Genomic DNA, 19,930 nt, shown 5'->3' with positions numbered 1-19,930 from the left:
TTTCTTATTCCTTGAAAATTGAGAGTAGCAGAGAAGGTGAGGGATCCTGTCTAATCCAGATTCTGCATTTATTCCATCCATTTTTATCATTTACTCATGGATATATTTAGCTACTGAGACATTTCCCTATTCAAAAATCACATCAAAATATCTACATAAATATTTTTATTCTGTATCTCTTCATTATCTCTCATTTACATTGCAAACACACATACACACATATTTTCTCATATTTTTGTGTATACTTATATATTCATACATATGCATATTGTATATTAAGTAATAATATTACATATTTAATGTATATACATATTTATACATTTATACCTGTGTTCTTGAGGAACTACATATTTGATATTTTTTTCACACCTTAAAAAAAGCCAAAGGAAAGAAATTCAGATATGAAGAGCCACAGATAATTGGCATCATCCAAGTGGACAAAAAAGTAATTTGGATATTTAGGGTCCCACTAACTAGGGTATGTTATTGTTTCAGATATATCATACAAGATAAATCTTCAGTACACTATTTTACTTGAAAACCATAGTAATCTGGCTTAATTTCATTCACAAACATTTAGGGCAGCCCGCGTGGCTCAGCAGTTTAGCGCCGCCTTCAGCCCAGGGCGTGATTTTGGAGACCCAGAATCGAGTCCCACGTCGGGCTCCCTGCGTGGAGCCTGCTTCTCCCTCTGTCTGTGTCTCTGCCTCTCTCTTTCTCTGTGTCTCTCATGAATAAATAAATAAAATCTTTAAAAATATATTTATTTAGTGAAACTTATGTCTTGGCATTTAGGCTAAGAGGTCAGAAAAAAGAAATCTTTCTGCTCTGTAGATTCACACATTTATTTATTCATTTACACTGAAAAGGCTGATTTTTTTTCTGTTCTACGTTCTGTGGTTACAGCAGTGAACAAACTATCCAACTCATGGAGCAGTAAGAGACAGAACAGATTTAAACACATAGGCAAAGATATATATCATTATGTCAGTTAGAAACAAGTGCTATGAAGAAAAATGAAGAGGAGATGCATTTAGATACAATATTTTCCACATCATTGGGATACTAATGTCCCCAGAAAAGCCTATAATATATTTTTGGTCAACAAATGTAGAAAGTGACCTACCTGTAAAGAGTTGGTTTACCGTGTTTTGTAAAAGCAAGGTGGGAAGATATATAATGTATTTCTTAGATATATTCCATAGAGTATTTAAGAAATAATTCAAAAAAAAAATTAAAAAAAGTTTTCACTCCTCTGGGGCATAAATGTAATTTGATGGTCTGGGAACTGGATTCTCCTTTGAGGCAGGTATTCCCGTCTAACCTGTACATATATTACTTAGTCCTGTATGTGAAATCTTTAGCATGATTAAAAAATGTAGTTGTCAGTTTTAATACTATGAAAGATAAAATAAGGGAGATAAGTTTTGTTTTTTTTAATGTAGTAAAGTGGGAATTCCAATTAGAAAGACTGTTTTTCCATGTAAACACTGAGGTGGCATGATGTAATGAGAGTGCAGAAGAGGAAGATATAGTAGGTGAGAGATTTGAGGAGCACAAAGACCAGGCAAACCATAGATTAGGGGAAATATTCACATCAAGTAATTCTGTTTTATTTTATTTTATTTTATTTTATTTTATTTTATTTTATTTTATTTATACATACTTTTTTTTATTGGAGTACGATTGCTAAATAATTCTGACAAAGGATTTACATTCAGAATTTGTGCACATCTTCCACAACTCAGGGATGAAAATATAACCAGCCCAATTAAAAAAAAATCTGAAGTGAACAGACATTTCATAAAAGATATATGAGCAGCCAATAATGACAGGAAAAGAATGTCAACATCTACGATTGTCAAATAAATGCAAATTATGAATACAGGTACGTGTCACTTCACACAACCTCAATGGCAGGAATTTAAAAGACCGGCGGTGACTTCCTGGGAAGATGATGCAGTAGGAGAGTCCTTGGCTCTCCTCAACCCATGGACACACCTAGATCATGGCCTTATCAGTGTGAATAACCCAGAAAATGACCCAAAGACTGGTAGAATCGACTCTCCACAGCTAAATGTAGAGAACAGGTCCCATCAGAGAGTCTAGGAAGGGTGGAAAATACAGTCCAGAGCTAAGTGGACCTGTTAAACTGGCCATAGGATAGAGGAACATGGCAGACATGGAGAGGGGGGAGGAGCAGCCCACCATATCAGCCACCTCAGATACATGGGATCCACATGGGTAATATGAATCCCCATAACATTTGGCTTCAAAAATCTGAGGGGTCTCTCTTCATGACTTCTTACAGTCAGGGGCACTTACCCCTGGAACTTTAAAAATCAGTGGGTTCAGCTCTGGGAGGGTTGGAAGAAAAGAAGAAACTGAGTCCCCACCTTTAAAGAGACGGTAAAACAAATAGCTCTGCTGAGATACAGCATAGAAGCAGCAATCTGAAAACTGCCTGGGTTGTAAGGGAAGATTTATTTACTAATCTCAGAGCATTTGCTAGAGGAACAGGGATATTTGGGAGACTTCTCCACAAACAAAAGAGCTGGCAGGCACCACTTGTTCCCTAACACACCCAGCCTAGATACATGAACACCTATGGGGACCAGTACAGCAAGAACCTTCTCCATTAGCTTGCTAACAATGCCCCTACTCCCATACTCTGCTGCAGGTGAGCATCAGCATTCTGGCCTGGGCAGGAAGTTTCCCAGGTGCCTTCAGGTCCCCTCCTGTAGTGGACTGGCTCAGACTTTGCTAGCCCCAAGTACCCTACCCTCACATTCTCCTGTGAACTTCCCCACTCCAAATGCCCTTGACCAGAGTCCATCCAAGGTGGTGCCACAAGCCTAGCAGTGTGCAAAAAGCCTGACAGGGGCCATCACCACTCCAAAATAACTCCTGCCCCTGGGAGAGGGCAAGATAATGATATATACCAGTCTGACTGCTGCTCCAGCAATGATCTGGGGATAGATATTGGGTCTAACCACAAGCTCTGGCCATCAATGAAAGCTTTTCAGAGGACAACACAGATAAAGTGCTACCAAGTACATAAAGCAACTAGTAACAGACATAAAGGAAGTAATTGATAGTAACACAATAATAGTAGTACAATACAATTACCCCACTTGCATTAATGAGTAGGTCATCCAAACAGAAAATCAACAAGGAAATAATGGCTTTGAATTACACACTAAGACAGATGGATTTAACAGATATACTCAGATGTTTCCATCCAAAAACAGCAGAATACACAATCTTTTCAAGTGCACATGGAACATTTTCCAGAATAGATCATATGTCAGGCCACAAAATAAGCTTCAATAAATTCAAAGAGATTGAAGTCATACCATGCATCTTGTCTGACCACATCTCTATGAAACTAGAAATCATCCACAAGAAAAAATCAGGAAAGATTTTTTACATACACATTACATACACATGAGGTTAAATAACATGCTACTAAACAGTGAATGAGTCAACCAAGAAATCAGAAGGGAAATCAAAAAATATATGGAGATGAATGAAAATGAAAACACAACAGTCCAAAATCTCTGAGATGCAGCAAATACTACTCTGAGGGAATTTTATAACAAAACAGGCCTATATAAAGAAGCAAGAGAAATCTCAAATAAACAACCTAACCTTACACCTAAAGGAGCTAGAAAAAGAAGAACAAATAAAACTCAAAACAAGTAGTAGGAAGGAAATAGTAAAGATCAAAGCAGAAATAAATGATATAGAAACTAAAAAAAAAAAAAATAGATCAATGAAACCAGGAGCTGGTTCATTGAAAAGATAAACAAAATTGATAAGCCTTTTTTTGCCAGACACATTAAAAGAGAAAGAGAGACAGTGATAACTCAAATAAACAAAATCAGAAATAAAAGAGGAGAAACAGGGACTCCTGGGTAGCTCAGCAGTTGAACTAAGCAGTTGACCATCCAGTTCAATAACTTGTAGAATAGTTTGACCTCTGCCTTTTTCTACTTTTATTTCCACTTCTAACTACTAATAAACACAAATCCTTTAATTTTATATCCTAGGATCTGAATCATACTGGAAATATCCAGGTTTTTTGTTTGTTTTCTTGCTTATAAAAGAGATAATTGTTCATCATAGAAAACTGATACAAAAATATACAAAGAACAAGGTTTACTTGTCCTTACTCCCAGTATAACAAAGTTATCATAATGTGTGTACCAATGCATGCTTTTTTCATAAAAATTATACAAAATCATTTGTCCTGTCCTTAACTGGTAACTTATTCATTTTAGTGTCTGTAGAACATTCTAATTTAAAAATCAGTCACGTGGGATTCAAACTCTCCTTTATGACCACAGCCAACACTCTCTTGCAAAGGCTTTGGTTACAGCCAGCTCCTGCTCTGTCAGGAGCTTTGGCTTGTGCCTGTTACAGAATGCAGACAGTAATGGCAATTGAGATTCATGCAAAGCAGAGCACATTCAAATGCAGCACAAGTTTCAGTTAAAACAATCCTATGCCAAGTGAGGGCAACCTGCATCCCATAGACACTCCTTTCTTTTTTCTCAATTATAAAACAACATTACAATGAAAATATTCACTCAAGTGTTTTATTATGGCTTTGGTACATTCTTAAAATTGGAAACCTGACTAAAATTATACAAATATTTTTTAAGACTCCTAAGACAGGAGATGCTGGTTGAGAGTCTGCCTTTGGCCAAGGTCATGATCCCGGGGTCCTCAGATCCAGTCCTGCAATGGGGTGGGGGATAAGCTTCCAGTTTAGCTGGAAGTCTGCTTCTCTCCATCTCCCTCTGCCCCTCACCTCCCTACCTCCCTGCCATGACTCTCTCAAATGGGTAAATAAAATCTTAAAAAAATAATGCTCCTGAAATCATAATGTTAAATTGATTTCCAGAAAAACATCGTTTTCTCAACACCCATAATGTAGAACATGCTAATCTTTTTGAACTCAAATACAAATACACAAAAGTATCTTATTTCAAATATTTTTGTTTGAAATTATCACTATTTATTGGTGACTGATTTTTGCCTTAGGTTTACTTATAGTCATTTAGGACAAAGATCCCTTGAACTACAAACTATGTAAGACAAACCTGATAAATACTGGAAGGATAAACCACTGGTATAATGGTAAGCTGGATGGAGTTCTGATAGTAGCATTTGCCAGTTTCATTCTTATAAATACTGCCACCCTGGCCATATTGCAAACCTGAATATTTAAGAATTGGCTCTCTGGAGTAAGCGTCAACTCATCATAAAGAAAACCTATCTAGACAAAACTGATAAGTTTTCCAATTCTCCATGCTATTTGAATGGTAGAGTGCCTATAAAAAAAGGTAAACATCAGTTCCAGTACCTTAACATATTGTTGCATTTTAGGTACAAAGTTGGAAAGTTGGCAACTGGAGCACTTATTTCATATTTTTACTCATTAATTTTAGCATTTTTATCAATTTTCTATACATAGCCTTCAGTATTTATGTAGACTATGACAGTGTTTCAGTACTTTGAATCATATCTTGTTTACCACTTTATCTTATCTGGGACAAATGCTTTCCAAAATATAATATGCTCCTTAATTTTAGGTAATTTTATCGTCATATTCAAGTAACTCTTCCATTATAAATTCCTCTACTCCAAATGACCTCAGAAATATTTCCTTCTGATTATTTAAAAGCTTAATATTTATTTTAATTAAAATCAACATAGTTTGTTTTTTCCTTTCAGCATTTTATTTTTTTGTTTTTTAAGATTTTATTTATTTATTCATAGAGACAGAGAGAGAGAGAGATGCAGAGACACAGGCAGAGGGAGAAGCAGGAACCATACAGAGAGCCTGACGTGGGACTCGATCCAGGGTCTCCAGGATCGCGCCCTGGGCTGCAGGCAGCGCTAAACCACTGTGCCACCAGGGCTGCCCTCCTTTCAGCATTTTTTTTAAGATTTATGTATTTATTTATGATAGACAGAGAGAGAGAGAGGCAGAGACACAGGAGAAGGGAGAAGCAGGCTCCATGCCAGGAGCCCGATGTGGGACTCGATCCTGAGATTCCAGGATTGGGCCTTGGGCCAAAGGCAGGCACTAAACCACTGAGCCACCCAGGGATCCCCCCTCCTTTCAGCATTTTAAATGACACAATTGAGGATTATTGTGGGCACATCAGTCTTTTGGAGGACAGTTGCTGACAAAGGACAATTTAGTTGGGGATAAAAGTCTGTATTTAGATATCTTTGCTGAAAAATAATTTTGCATTATGGACACTGGTTTGGTGCAAAAATAAATGTGTAAAAATGTTAACAAATATGCCAAAGTTAAATGTTTTGCCCCTCATTTATAAGCCAGACGATTTCTTTGCCTTTCTGGAAAAAAATTTTAACCTACCCATAGCCTTTCATCCAGAAATAGACCTCTCAATGGCCACGATTCCATCAGATGTGGGGACCAAGTTATAAAAATACGAAGACTAAAATATTTTTCCATATTTTTCAAATAATTTATAAGGAATATGTATTATAAATATAACCATATTTGATTTTCATATGTACATGTCCCTCTGCTATTCAGATTGAGCAACAATATGCATAATTTCTGGGTTAAAAATTTTAGATAGTTAGAAGCATTTGATTTGCATTATTCTACTATAAATTTAAAAGATAGTAATGATGGGATTTATCAGAAATTAACACTTTCAAAAAATCTATATTAATTATGTGAATTTGGTTTAAAACATATGTATAAACTGGTCAAAGGAGTAGAATTGGCCAGAAATAGATTCACTTAGTGTACAATAAAAGTGATGTCACAAAACAAGGGGAAAAAAAGGGTAATTTAACACCTAGTAGGAAAAACATGATTTAAAAATGTAAGGAAAAGAGTACAAACAATATTATAAAGTATAACAGAATTTTATCCAGAGTAATTCAAGATACTGCTATAAAATATGGTAATAAAAATATAATATTATTAAATACCTCTTTATTTAATATAAGGTGGAGAAAATCTACAAAACCAAAAACAATAAATTTTTTCTAAATAAAAATGTAAATATTCTTCATATGAGGAATCGTCAGAAATAAAATAAAAGGGAATCAGAAAACTGATGTATTCCCTTTACTTGCTAAATATATATTTCAAATACTCCTCTGTTAAAATAAAACAGATTCCTTTCCTAAGAATTTCTATTGAGATAGAAAGAAGGAAATACCCTTAGTGGATATTTCCTAATATTAATAACAATACAGTGGGATGTTTACTCTCAAATATGACTAGTAATAAATATAAATGGCTGATGCTTTCTAGAGAAAAATTTATCTATAAAAAACTTAGAGCTTTAAAAATGTTCAAAATATTTAATTCAACAATTACACTTCTAAGACTAATCCTAAAAAACAATCAGAGGATATGTACATAAAGATATCAGTCAGTCTTAAAAATAATAGGATTCATAGATATGATGGAATTATGATTTGCAAGATAAACCAAATGGAAGAAAATACACTAAAATGTTGAAAGCAGCTATCTCTAGATAAAAGATCATAGGTAAATTTTGCTTTTATTCCATAGATATTTCAGTACTTTTTATTATTTATTTATTTTAGAGAAAGAAAGGAAGAGAGAGCACAAGCAGGAGGGGCAGAGGAAGAGGAAGAGAGACAGAGAATCTCAATCAGACTTCTGCTGAGTGCAGAGCCTAACACTGGGCTCAATCTCATGACCCTGAGATCATGACCTGAGTTGAAAACAAGAGCTGGACACTTAACTGACTGTGCCACTCAGGTGCTCCAGATATTTCAGTATTTTCCAATTTGCTTTTCTATGATCAACATGTTATTTTCATAATTAAGTTCAAGGATAACTTAATTATTATAAAGTATTAAAATTAATTAAAAATGTGTTCACCAAAATTATTTAGTCTATATGAAACACAAACATTACATTATCAAGTGAAAATCAACATTCATATTTGCATTTGGCATATGATTCCAATTTTGTTTTATGAATCATCATAATACACATGCATATAAAATCACTGAGAAGAAATATGGAAAAACATACACATAAATTATCCATTGGTTAAGATATCACTAATGCAAGTTATTTCTTAACATCTGTCTGTATTTTCCAGTTATTCATAAAGAACATATGTGCTTTTTATAATCTGGAAAATATATTCATAAAACACAGTCTAAAAATCTACTATATATCAAAATTGTCTGCTTTACATAAAACAGTAAGATAATTCTTCTTTGCACACAAATTATCATGTTTACCTAAAATGTCAGAGGAATTCAACAGTTCATGTTACACTCTCTTCATAATCACCAACATTTCACGTGGAGCAGTAAGCTCATCCCCTCATTATACCCAACACAGTCCACCCCCAGCACTGAGTTTAACCACAGTGAGTTGGAAAGAGAATTTGGATCCGAGGGATTTACCTTTTTGCTACTTAGTGGCCGAATAACTATAGAAAGTCATTTAATCTCTCTGTGCTTAAGACTCCAAATGTTATAAATGAAGATAATAAATTTCTCACAAATTTAAGTATGAGAATTAAAGTAAATATTGATGGGATACCTCGAGGGTTCAGTCAGTTAAGGGTCAAACTCTGGATTTCAGCTCAGGTCATGGTCTCAGGTTTGTGGGATTAAGTCCCACATTGAGCTCCATGCTGGGCGTGGAACCTGAAGATTCTTTCTCTCCCTCTGTCCTTCCCACTGTTCAAGCTCTCCTTCTATAAATAAATAAATAAATAAATAAATAAATAAATAAATAAATAAATAAATAAAGATTTAAAAGTGACTATTAATTATACTTGAGTGACACAGGGTTTTTTGTGCATGTTTATTTGTGCTGTATCCTATCTCTAAAGAATTTCTGAGGTGGCCTTCACTATTTATTCAATCTAAGTAAATAGATTAAAAAGAAAGACTACAAATAGGTCAACCATTTGGTTTAAAAGACTTGCCAAGATTGAGTTTAAAGATTGGTTCCTGGAAGCCACAGTAGTTCTCAGAACTATAAAATAAAAGGAAGCATATGATTATTGAGACAAAATACACAGTGCTTTTACAACGAATCTCAAATACATTTTTCAATTAAGAATCTAAATCTGGATATCAGCACCTTTTAATTGCTAGATATGGGAATGCAACCCTTGCTGAATAAACAAGACAGTTTATTATAACTTAAAGGAATGACCCACAAACTATATGATGATGATCTTAAAAAGAAATTGGAACAGGGCCTCTATTAGAGGTAGGACTTCTCTGTTATTTATTTCTAATCACCATGTTATTACAGACAACTAGTCATTTCAAATTAACAGAGACCCAAATTTCAATTGTATGAAAGAGATTTCCCTTAATCATTTGCTGCATAGCATGGATCACATCCTTGTTCCTTAGACTATAAATCAATGGGTTCAACATTGGGCTTAAAAATGTATAAAAGACAGCAATTATTTTGGACTCCTCTACAGACTTTTCAGATGGACTCCTTAAGTACATGCAGAAGAGGGTGCCATAAAATAAGGTGACTATTGTCAAGTGGGAAGCACAAGTAGAAAAGGCTTTGTGCCTGCCTTCAGCAGAACGGATCCTCAAGATGGCTACAATAATGAAAAGGTAGGATAGCACAATGATGAAGAGAGAGCTTGACAGAGTCAAGCCGGCTACTACAAGCATCGCCATCTTTTTGACATGGGTGTCAGAGCAGGCCAACAGGATAAGAGGAGGATCTGCACAGTAGAAGTGGTTGATTTCAAGGGAGTCACAGAAGGACAAGTGAAAAGTCAACAGTGTCTGGGAGAGTCCATTAAGGTAACCACAAGTATAAGAGATCACCACTAGGGAGATGCAAATGTTCTTGGACATTCTGGTACTGTAATGTAGAGGGCTACAGATGGCTACATAGCGATCCAATGCCATTGAAGCAAGGATGTAAAACTCAGTGATCACCAGGGCAATGAAGAGAAGACACTGCGTGAAGCATCCAGCATAGGAGATGGTCTTCTGGTCTGAGAGGAAATTGTACAGCATGTTTGGAGTGATATTGGAGGAATAGCAAATGTCTACAAAGGAGAGGTGGCTAAGGAAGAAGTACATGGGAGTTTGCAGGTGGGAATTGGTCCCGATCAGCACAATCATGCACAGATTCCCTGCCAGCGTGACTAGATAGATCACCAGAAACACCCCAAACAGGATCTTCTCTAGTACTGGGTCGTCCGTGAGTCCCAAAAGAATGAATCCCGTCACTGTAGTGTGGTTCGAGGAAGACATTTTCTTATTCCTTGAAAATTGAGAGTAGCAGAGAAGGTGAGGGATCCTGTCTAATCCAGATTCTGCATTTATTCCATCCATTTTTATCATTTACTCATTCATATATTACTAGGAAATCTCTCATCTCTTTTAACAAACTCATCATAACATCTACATAAATATTTTTGTCCTGTATCTCTGTTACCTCTTTCTCTTTATCTCTCTCTCACTCTTGCTCTTGTTCTCACTTGTGTGTGTGTGTGTGTGTGTGTGTGTGTGTGTGTGTGTGTGTGTATAGAATCACATTCATTCTTGCCTTCTTGGAGGACTCCGTATTTGGGTTTTGTTTTGTTTTTGTTTTGTTTTGTTTTTTCAAATTTTGTGAAAAGTATAGGAGTTTAAAGCAGATAAGAAAAGCAGCAGGTGATTGGTATAATTCAAATGGAAAAATAAAGGAAGTTGGATTTTGAGGGTCCCTCCAGATCTGGTATCTTTCAGATACAAAATAACAGAAATATTTAGTACAACATTTTCACCTGATATCCATAGTGGTCTGTCTTAATTTTATTCAGAAGCCATTGAATTAGTAAATTTACCTTTTACTATATGACTAAGAAGGTACTGAAGAATCATTCTCTCTGCTTAGTGAATTTACTCATTCACATATACATATACATATACATGTACATGTACACTGAGAACATTTTTTTCCGTTCTAAGTTCTGGGTTTACAGAATTGAACAAATTCCCCATCCTCATGAATCATATATTGTAGGAGAAGGAACAGATATTACCACATAGACAAAGCTATAGAATGTCATATCAGTTAGAAGCCAGTACTATGAAGAAAAATGAAGGTAGGATGCTTTTAGATAAACATTCGGAGAAGGTTCTTTGAAGAAAGTATAATTTCAACAGTAAATAAAGAAACCAAGTAGGAGAAGAATATGGAGTTTTTTGTTTCCATTTTTTTAGCAACTAACACATATATGAACATATTTGTTTTGGAAAGCACAGATGATGTTTTAATGTGGCCTTAGCTTCCAGTTGGAGCCACAATCTCTCAATACTTTATGAAAATAAGGTATGACTGGAAGACAATGCACCCCAAGAACTATACCTAAAGCTATTTTTATTTAGTTTTCACATATACATCAGAAGGGCTTACATATAATTGATTTTTTAGAGAAGCTATAAAATATTAACATATCAATAGAAAAATCAAGTACATTTGATGAAGTTAATTTTGTCTACATTGGTGGGATATTCATCTTCATACAAAAGAACAAATATATTCTTAGTGAAGAAATGTAGAAAATGACCTACCTGTAAAAGTTGACTACTGTATTTTGTCAAAACAAGGTGGAAACATTTATAATGTATTTCTCCAGCATATTCTCTAGAGCATTTTAGAAATAATTCTGAATAACTCATCAAAATAGTCTTTGTTCCTCAAGGGCACAACCTTAATTTGGTGCTTTGAGACCCTAGCTTCTCCTTTGAGGCCAAAAATCCACCTAATATCTATGTACCCCACTTGGTATTGAGTGCATGAGATCTTTAGCAACAATAGTGAAATTATCCATCACCTTTAATACCATGGAATAAGAAAAATAAGAGTATATAAGTTTTGTATTTATACTGTATGTTGGCAAATCGAACTCAAATAACAAAATAAACAAAAAAAAGTTTTGTTTTGTTTTGTTTTGTGTAGTAAAATGAGAAAATTCTCATCAGAAGGCTTCAGTGTTTTTCTGTAGATACTGAGGTTAGGTCATCCACTGAGAGTGAGGGGAAGAAAGGTGAAGTCAGTGAGAGATTTGAGGAGCAGAAAGAATGTACAAAGCAGAAGACCAATGAAAGGAAGTAGAAGTAGAAGTCAGGGATGAGGACCCTTTAACAGTTGACACCATGGATTTATATTGGAACCGATCTGCCCCATTGAGTTAATTTCATCAACATGCTAAAAATCAAAGATGAGTCTGAGAGCCAGGATCATTCATGAAATTGATGATTTATAAAATTGGTGATTTAGAAGGATGATCAAAAGTAGACTAAAGAATATTTGAACATTGGCACTGCATTTGTTAGAGAATCACTAGTCTGTATCTTCTAGGAAATAGATATTTCCAAGTCAAAGTGTAGGCTATTCAAGAAAAGAGATGTCTGATTCTGTTAGATGTCTAAATGGTGGTGTTAACCTTAAAAATAGACATTGCCAGTTATTTTGACAGCAAAAAAAAAAAAGAAAATGAGTTTTGGGGGGAACAAAAGAGAATTACAATCCAGGACAAATTGTGGCAAAATTTTAGACAAATCGAAGGAACAAAGGAGAACTGCACTTTTTAAGGAGAAAAGGGGTATGTTGGGAAGGCTATTAGTACTAAAAGTCCATTGGAGGAAACGGAGTTCAGTGTGATGGCTTTTCATTGATGGAGCTGTTGCTGGGGTGGGGATTGAGGGAGCTGTGGATGAAGACAGCCTCTGTTCCTCAGACTGTAGTAGTAGAGTAGTATCCATGTGCAAGGTCAAGTCTGTGTAAGATCACACCTAACTCTTCCTGTTGGGTCTGCAACTGACTAGAGTATTAGAATGTGAGAGCTCATCCTATGGAAACCTCCCAACTCCGTTGTAGTGAAGTTTCCCGTTAATAATTTTCATAGTGGGTTATGCTGTGAGAAATTAGACATGGAGTAAAAGCTGCATATCAACATCAAAATGTAGATTGTTATCAACTCACCACATTTGAGATTTGAATGTGACCATATTATTTTCAGAATGAAGTGGAAAGATTTCTCTCTCAATTTTTCCCTCATTCTTATCCTGATTCTTTGCACAGATCACATAATAAAATTTAAAGAATGAAACCTACTGTTTAATTATTCCCATGAAATAAGTTTCTTGTAAGATTATAAAGCTCATTGTAGGATGGCAGAGCCCTTACTTCCTGACCCTTTACTGTGGAGATTCCTTGTTTTACATAAAAAGAGTTGGGCAGCCTAGGTGGCTCAGGGGGTTAGCGCTGCCTTCAGCCCAGGGTGTGATCCTGGAGACCGGGATTGAGTCCCACGTCAGGTTCCCTGCATGGAGCCTGCTTCTCCCTCTGCCTGTGTCTCTGCCTGTGTGTGTGTGTGTGTGTGTGTGTGTGTGTGTGTGTGTCTCATGAATAAATAAAATCTTTTTTAAAAAAGGGTTGAAGATTTAAAGACACTTCTTTAAACATAATGCTAGCTTTTCATTTGAAGAAAACTTGTCCCAAAGTACCTGAACATGTATGTATTTAAGTATTTCCTAATATACTATAATATATGCATTGGAATAAGCATAGGATTTACAAAAAGACTTTTCCAATAGGACTAGCTCAATAGTAACCAAATAGGCAAAACACAGTGAATTAGTTCTTTGAGCTCTGGAAGAGTAAAGTGTCTGGACTTTTCAGTATGGGATAGCTTCATCAGAAGTCCACAATAAGAAGTCAATATTCATAAGAACAAAAAAAGTCTATATTCTTTTGTTTATATAGCAATGGATAAAGATTAGACTTTACCTAGATATATGATACTAATTCAAAGAAGAATTTTATGCATTCTTATTTTCCCAGAAAGTCTTCAGAGGACTCTGCTTAAATTATACTTGAAGACCTGAATTCCTTAGTTAGTATCACCCTGCTTCAATTGTATAACTAATTGATCTGTCTGCTAAAAAGACACAGATACACAAATGTCACGATAGGTAGTAGAAAATATCATCCTGACATTGTTACTTACATTTTTGTGATATTCAATTGGCTGTCTTTTTAAAAGTTACAGCAGGTCAAGGACACCTAGGTGGCTCAGTCTGTTGAGTGATCAACTCTTGGTTTTGGCCTGGGTCATGATCTTGTGGCCCTGACATCAAGCCCCATGTGGGTCTCTGTGGGGAGTCTCCTTAAGATTCTCTACCTCTGCCCCTCTCCTCACTCTTTCTTTCTCTGGGATAAATAAGTAAATCTTTTTTCAAAAAAATTTACAGCAGGTCCTACATTTTACTGGAAGTTCTAATCTATATAATAAAGTTATGCAGATATGACAAGAAAAAATAAAATTATGCTATTCACAGATCATAAGACAGTTTACATACGATCTCCTTTGGAAGGTCATATTACACATAAATCATTTATATTATTAAGCAAAAACCTATTGTAACCAAACTAACATGAATTACAGATAAAGATTATATCCGATGGAATTGTCATACACAAAAAACTTTATTTGCAGCAAATAAGGAGATCGTGAAGAATAACTTCCAAAGACTCCCTGAACGGGGGTGAGCTGGTTCTTTCCATTTGGGGCTTAGAGTGAATATTCAAAAAGAGGGACTTGAGATACCTGAGTGGCTCATTGGCTTAGATCAGGATTATCAATCTTAAAAAAAAAAAAAAAACAGAGGAACTTGTCATTGCACGTAAAGGCAGCCATACACTTGTGCTGGGAGGTTTAAAAAACATGCCTAGACACCATTGAATGTTATATTAGAAGCATGGGCTCTTCCTAGGGCAGAGACTTTAATATAATGAAGCAGAAGAAACTGCCTGACAAAGGGAAGGGCCATGTCCCTGCTCTAAGAGCCGGTATAACCAGGATGGAGTCTTGGGCTTGATATTTCAGCTAAGAAATTCAGAGCCTTGCTTGTTCATGGACTGGAAGTGAAACCCCTATAGAAAGGTAAAGATGGATGAGAATGAAGATGAACATACTTGTCTTTCAGGAAAGCTTGACTTTAAACTGAAATTTTTCTTTTCCTCGTTCTTGAAGCCGACCCTTCCCCTTCACTTGCTTTTCTGTAGAATCTTTTTTTTTTTATTGGAGTTCAATTTGCCAACATATAGCATAACACCCAGGGCTCATCCCGTCAAGTGCCCCCCTCAGTGCCCGTCACCCATTCACCCCCACCCCTCGCCCACCTCCCTTTCCACCATCCCTTGTTCGTTTCCCAGAGTTAGAAGTCTCTTATGTTCTGTCTCCCTTTCTGATATTTCCCACTCATTTTTTCTCCTTTCCCCTTTATTCCCTTTCACTATTTTTTATATTCCCCAAATGAATGAGAACATACACTGTTTGTCCTTCTCCGATTGACTTACTTCACTCAGCATAATACCCTCCAGTTCCATCCACGTTGAAGCAAATGGTGGGTATTTGTCGTTTCTAATGGCTGAGCAATATTCCATTGTATACATAAACCACATCTTCTTTATCCATTCATCTTTCGATGGACACCGAGGCTCCTTCCACAGTTTGGTTATTGTGGACATTGCTGTTAGAAACATCGGGGTGCAATTGCTGGGTCATAGGGCAGATCTATTTTTAACTCTTTGAAGAACCTCCACACAGTTTTCCAGAGTGGCTGCACCAGGTCACATTCCCACCAACAGTGCAAGAGGGTTCCCCTTTCTCCGCATCCTCTCCTACATTTGTGGTTTCCTGCCTTGTTAATTTTCCCCATTCTCACTGGTGTGAGGTGGTATCTCATTGTGGTTTTGATTTGTATTTCCCTGATGGCAAGTGATGCAGAGCATTTTCTCATGTGCATGTTGGCCATGTCTATGTCTTCCTCTGTGAGATTTCTCTTCATGTCTTTTGCCCATTTCATGATTGGATTGTTTGATTCTTGGGTATTGAGTTTAATAAGTTTTTTATAGATCTTGGATACTAGCCCTTTATCTGATACGTCATTTGCAAATATCTTCTCCCATTCTGTAGGTTGTCTTTTAGTTTTGTTGACTGTATCTTTTGCTGTACAAAAGCTTCTTATCTTGGTGACGTCTCAATAGTTCATTTTTGCTTTGGTTTCTCTTGCCTTCATGGATATATCTTGCAAGAATTTACTGTGGCCGAGTTCAAAAAGGGTGTTGCCTGTGTTCTCCTCTAGGATTTTGATGGAATCTTAATGTCTCACATTAAGACCTTTCATCCAGGGATCCCTGGGTGGCACAGCGGTTTGGCGCCTGCCTTTGGCCCAGGGCGTGATCCTGGAGACCCGGGATTGAATCCCACGTCGGGCTCCCGGTGCATGGAGCCTGCTTCTCCCTCTGCCTGTGTCTCTGCCTCTCTCTCTCTCTCTCACTGTATGACTATCATAAATAAATTTAAAAAAAAATTAAAAAAATTCCTGTTGAGTTGTAAACAGCATAAAGTGCCAGTGTCTAAACTAAGAGTCTATAAGTGAGTAGGCAAGGAATTTAATTTTACTGAGCAAAAAAGTATAGTGGACTGCAGTAGCTATTATGGTATTTCATGACTCCACCCTCACCACCAACATACACACAAGTACACAAATACATACATACCCTACAACCACATGCATGATGCATACCTGAGACTTTTTAGGCAATGCTGTCCTTTCTAAAGAGATGCAGACTTGCCTCTAATGCAATTGTCCCGAAAGTATGTAAAATTGAGGCTGCCAGGTGAAAAGTCTATGAAACAGAATGAGTGAATTTATAATATGAGAGAGGAAATGAAAGACAGAGAAAGAGAAAGAAAAAGAGACCGTGAAAGACTTCATGGCACTAAGAACTCCAAACCTACGATGGTTTGAATTAACTTGTGTTCCTTCACTGGATACTCTATTGCTATATTGAAATCACATTTACTTTATGCAATATGCAAGACGTAGGATTCAGAAATATCATGTTTATTAAAATGCTTAATTTCAAAGAAGGCAAGACAAATAAAACAGTATCCAACAAAGCATCCAACCAGCTACCAAAGAACTTCCTTTCTAACATTAACTTTCTGAAATAATGATTGACAACTTTTAGTTCCAGGTGCCAGAGGCAATATTTTGTCTTCCATCACCCTGTGCCTTCAATTGGAATGATTTCTTTCTTAATTTTAAAACTTTTAGTAATGGCCTGCTTATAAAGGCATGGAGATGTCCAGGTTGACATAAAGAGGTTTCTTTTCTTAAGGATGTCTTAATCTATGTATTTTTTTAAGATTTATTTATTTATTTGAGAGCAAGAGCAAATAGGAGGGGCAGAGGGAGAGAGAGAATCCTCAAGCAGACTCCCTGCTGAGTGTGGAGCCTGATGTAAGTCTCAATTTCATGACCCTGAAATCATAACCTGAGCCAAAACCAAGAGTTGGTAGGTTAGCCAACTGAACCACCCAGGTGCCCCTAGTTTATGTATATTACACTGTATTTTTATAATTAGTCTCTCTAACAAACAACTTGATTAAAGCTGCAATATTTATAGAATCACTGGAATAGGCATGTTTGAATACCTTGGAAAGAAAGATGGAGGGTCAGGGCAATCATAAAGGAGGTAATATTTATGCTGTCTTGAAATATGAAGAACTCTCCAGAAAAAGAATGATAAGAGGAAACCATTGAATAAGACAGAAAAATATGTTTTTGATATGCAGTATCTGAAATGAAGAATAAAGGAAGATAAAATGATAAGATTTGGATTCAATTTCTTATCAAAAACTCTAAGCTATAATGAAAGCAAAATGAGTTTTTAGTCTCTTTTAAATGGCTACTTTTCTATTATTATGACAGTCTTTCCATGAAATATACTAGCGTCACACTTAGTATACTTTACCAGTTCCAAACAGTTTAAAGCGCTACCTGCTTACATGTCAATGGTCACTGTAAAGAAAATCCAGTCCTACTGGAGAGATATTGCATCAAGAAAATACCAGTCAAACCAACTTAAAGCTTTAAACATGCCCCAGTGAAATTGCAGCCAGCAGTAAAATAGATATGTATGGTTATTTGCTAAGGTATTAAGGAAAACCTACTTATCTTGCCCTGGCTCTTTAAGCTTAAACTTCTTACTCATTTAAAAATCAAACACATGACACTTTATCTACAGGAATTATAAAGAATACCTCTTTTCTAAGCTCAGAAACCTCCATTCTATGGAGCCTTGGTGTTCTTGCTCTGTGATACCCCCTATATTTACCTTGTGGTTTGTTCCCATTATTCCCTCACAACAAGATTACTTGTCCAGATTAGAAATGTTTGACTCTGAAGGGGCCTGTGTGGCTCAGTCAGTTAAGCATCCAACCCTTCGTTTCAGCTCAGGTTGTATTCACAGGGTCAGGTGATTGAGCCCATGCTCAGCATTGAGTCCACTTGAGATTCTCTCTCCCTGTCCCTTTGCCCCTCCCATTCATGTGCTTGCACTCACGCTGTCTCTCACTCACTCTCTAAAAATAAATAATTCTTTAAAAAAAGAAAAGAAATATTTTATTCCAGCATCTCTGTCAGGATTAAGTTCTGATTCTTTTTCTGGTTCACTGGGGCTAAGAAGCAGTCTCTAAGCCTTTTGGGTCCTTTGAACAAGTTCTGACTCAGCCTACTCTTAATCACCTGTTCTCTGTCAGTTACATACACCACTATTCAATCATGAAACCATCAAATGGGGAAAAAAATGGAATCATTCCTCCTGCTCCAGTCTTCCTCTATCTCACCTACTTCTATACTGGTGTTTTATGCCTCTGAACAGGGAGTTGAAATGTGATATCTGATTATTTTCAAGCATATAGGTTCTGTGGAATTTATACAGAGTGACCATATTCTCCAGGATGCAGAGACCTTTAGTCTAATTCCACTATCAAAAACAACAACAAAACTCATGACATGAAAAAAACGGAGTCAGGGTGAATGAAGGTTGATTTGGTCATTTTTATGTTCCCTCAGAGTTCTAAAATCCCATACTTTGTTGATTCTAAGTACAGAGGTAAAAAGAAGTTGTTTTAAAAATTTTACCTAAGGAAGCTTTGACCTCCTTGTTTCTCAGACTATAGATGAGAGGATTTAACATAGGGATGACCACTGTATAAAACACAGATACCACTTTGTCTTGGTCCATTGAGTAGCTGGAGCTGGGGCGCAGATACATAAACAGAATTGTACCAAAGAAGATGGTAACCACCATCAAGTGGGAAGCGCAGGTGGAAAAGGCTTTGTGCCTCCCTTCAGCAGAATGGATCCTCAAAATGGCAATGAGTATGTACAGATAAGAAATGAGAATAATCAAGAGGCAGCTCAGTTCATTAAAACTGGCAAAAGCAAAAATGACAACTTCATTGATATGTGTATCAGAACAAGAGAGTTTCAGGAGGGGTGGAGTGTCGCAGAAAAAGTGGTTGATGACATTTGAATGGCAGAAAGACAGCCGAAAGGTGAAGCCAGTGTGAATGGCCGCATTCAGAAAGCCTGCAAGATACGTGGCCAACACCAGAAGGACATTAAGATGGGGAGACATAATAACTGCATAAAGAAGAGGCTTGCAGATGGCCACATAACGGTCGTAAGCCATCACGGCCAACAGGAAGCCCTCAATGCCGGCAAAGGAACCAAAAAAGAAGAATTGAGTGGCACATCCACTAAATGAAATGACTGGGTTCTCCACCCAGAAATTCACTAGCATATTAGGGGCAATGACAGAAGAATAACAGAAATCAACAAGGGATAAGTTACTGAGGAAAAAATACATTGGAGTATGGAGACGTGAGTCAATCTTGATTAATAGGATCATGCCAAGATTTCCAAATACAGTGATCATATAGACGACCAGAAACACCATAAAAAGAAGGCACAGTAGTTCTGGATGATCCCCGAATCCCACAAGAATAAATTCAGTCACTGTTGTATGGTTGCTCAT

The 19,930-nt window shown here is 36.5% G+C and overlaps 2 protein-coding genes across 2 annotated transcripts; both read right to left on the bottom strand.

Annotated features, from left to right (window-relative positions):
* Nucleotides 1-9,327: 9,327 nt before the first annotated feature.
* LOC129514890 (olfactory receptor 5M10-like) lies at nucleotides 9,328-10,296 on the bottom strand. The gene has a single exon (XM_055333582.1). The coding sequence runs from the start codon at nucleotides 10,294-10,296 to the stop codon at nucleotides 9,328-9,330; it is 969 nt and encodes a 322-aa protein (XP_055189557.1).
* Nucleotides 10,297-18,510: 8,214 nt separating this feature from the next.
* LOC129514889 (olfactory receptor 1020-like) lies at nucleotides 18,511-19,930 on the bottom strand. The gene is made up of 2 exons (XM_055333581.1): nucleotides 19,033-19,930; nucleotides 18,511-18,638 (listed from the first exon to the last, which is right to left on the bottom strand). Exons 1-2 carry the CDS (start codon nucleotides 19,928-19,930, stop codon nucleotides 18,511-18,513), a joined length of 1,026 nt encoding a protein of 341 aa, XP_055189556.1.

This window comes from Nyctereutes procyonoides, unplaced genomic scaffold (assembly GCF_905146905.1).
Source record: "Nyctereutes procyonoides isolate TBG_1078 unplaced genomic scaffold, NYPRO_anot_genome, whole genome shotgun sequence".
Lineage (NCBI taxonomy): Eukaryota > Metazoa > Chordata > Mammalia > Carnivora > Canidae > Nyctereutes > Nyctereutes procyonoides.
The sequence above is the reverse complement of the archived record's forward strand: the minus strand, read 5'-3'. Positions and strand labels throughout refer to the sequence as shown.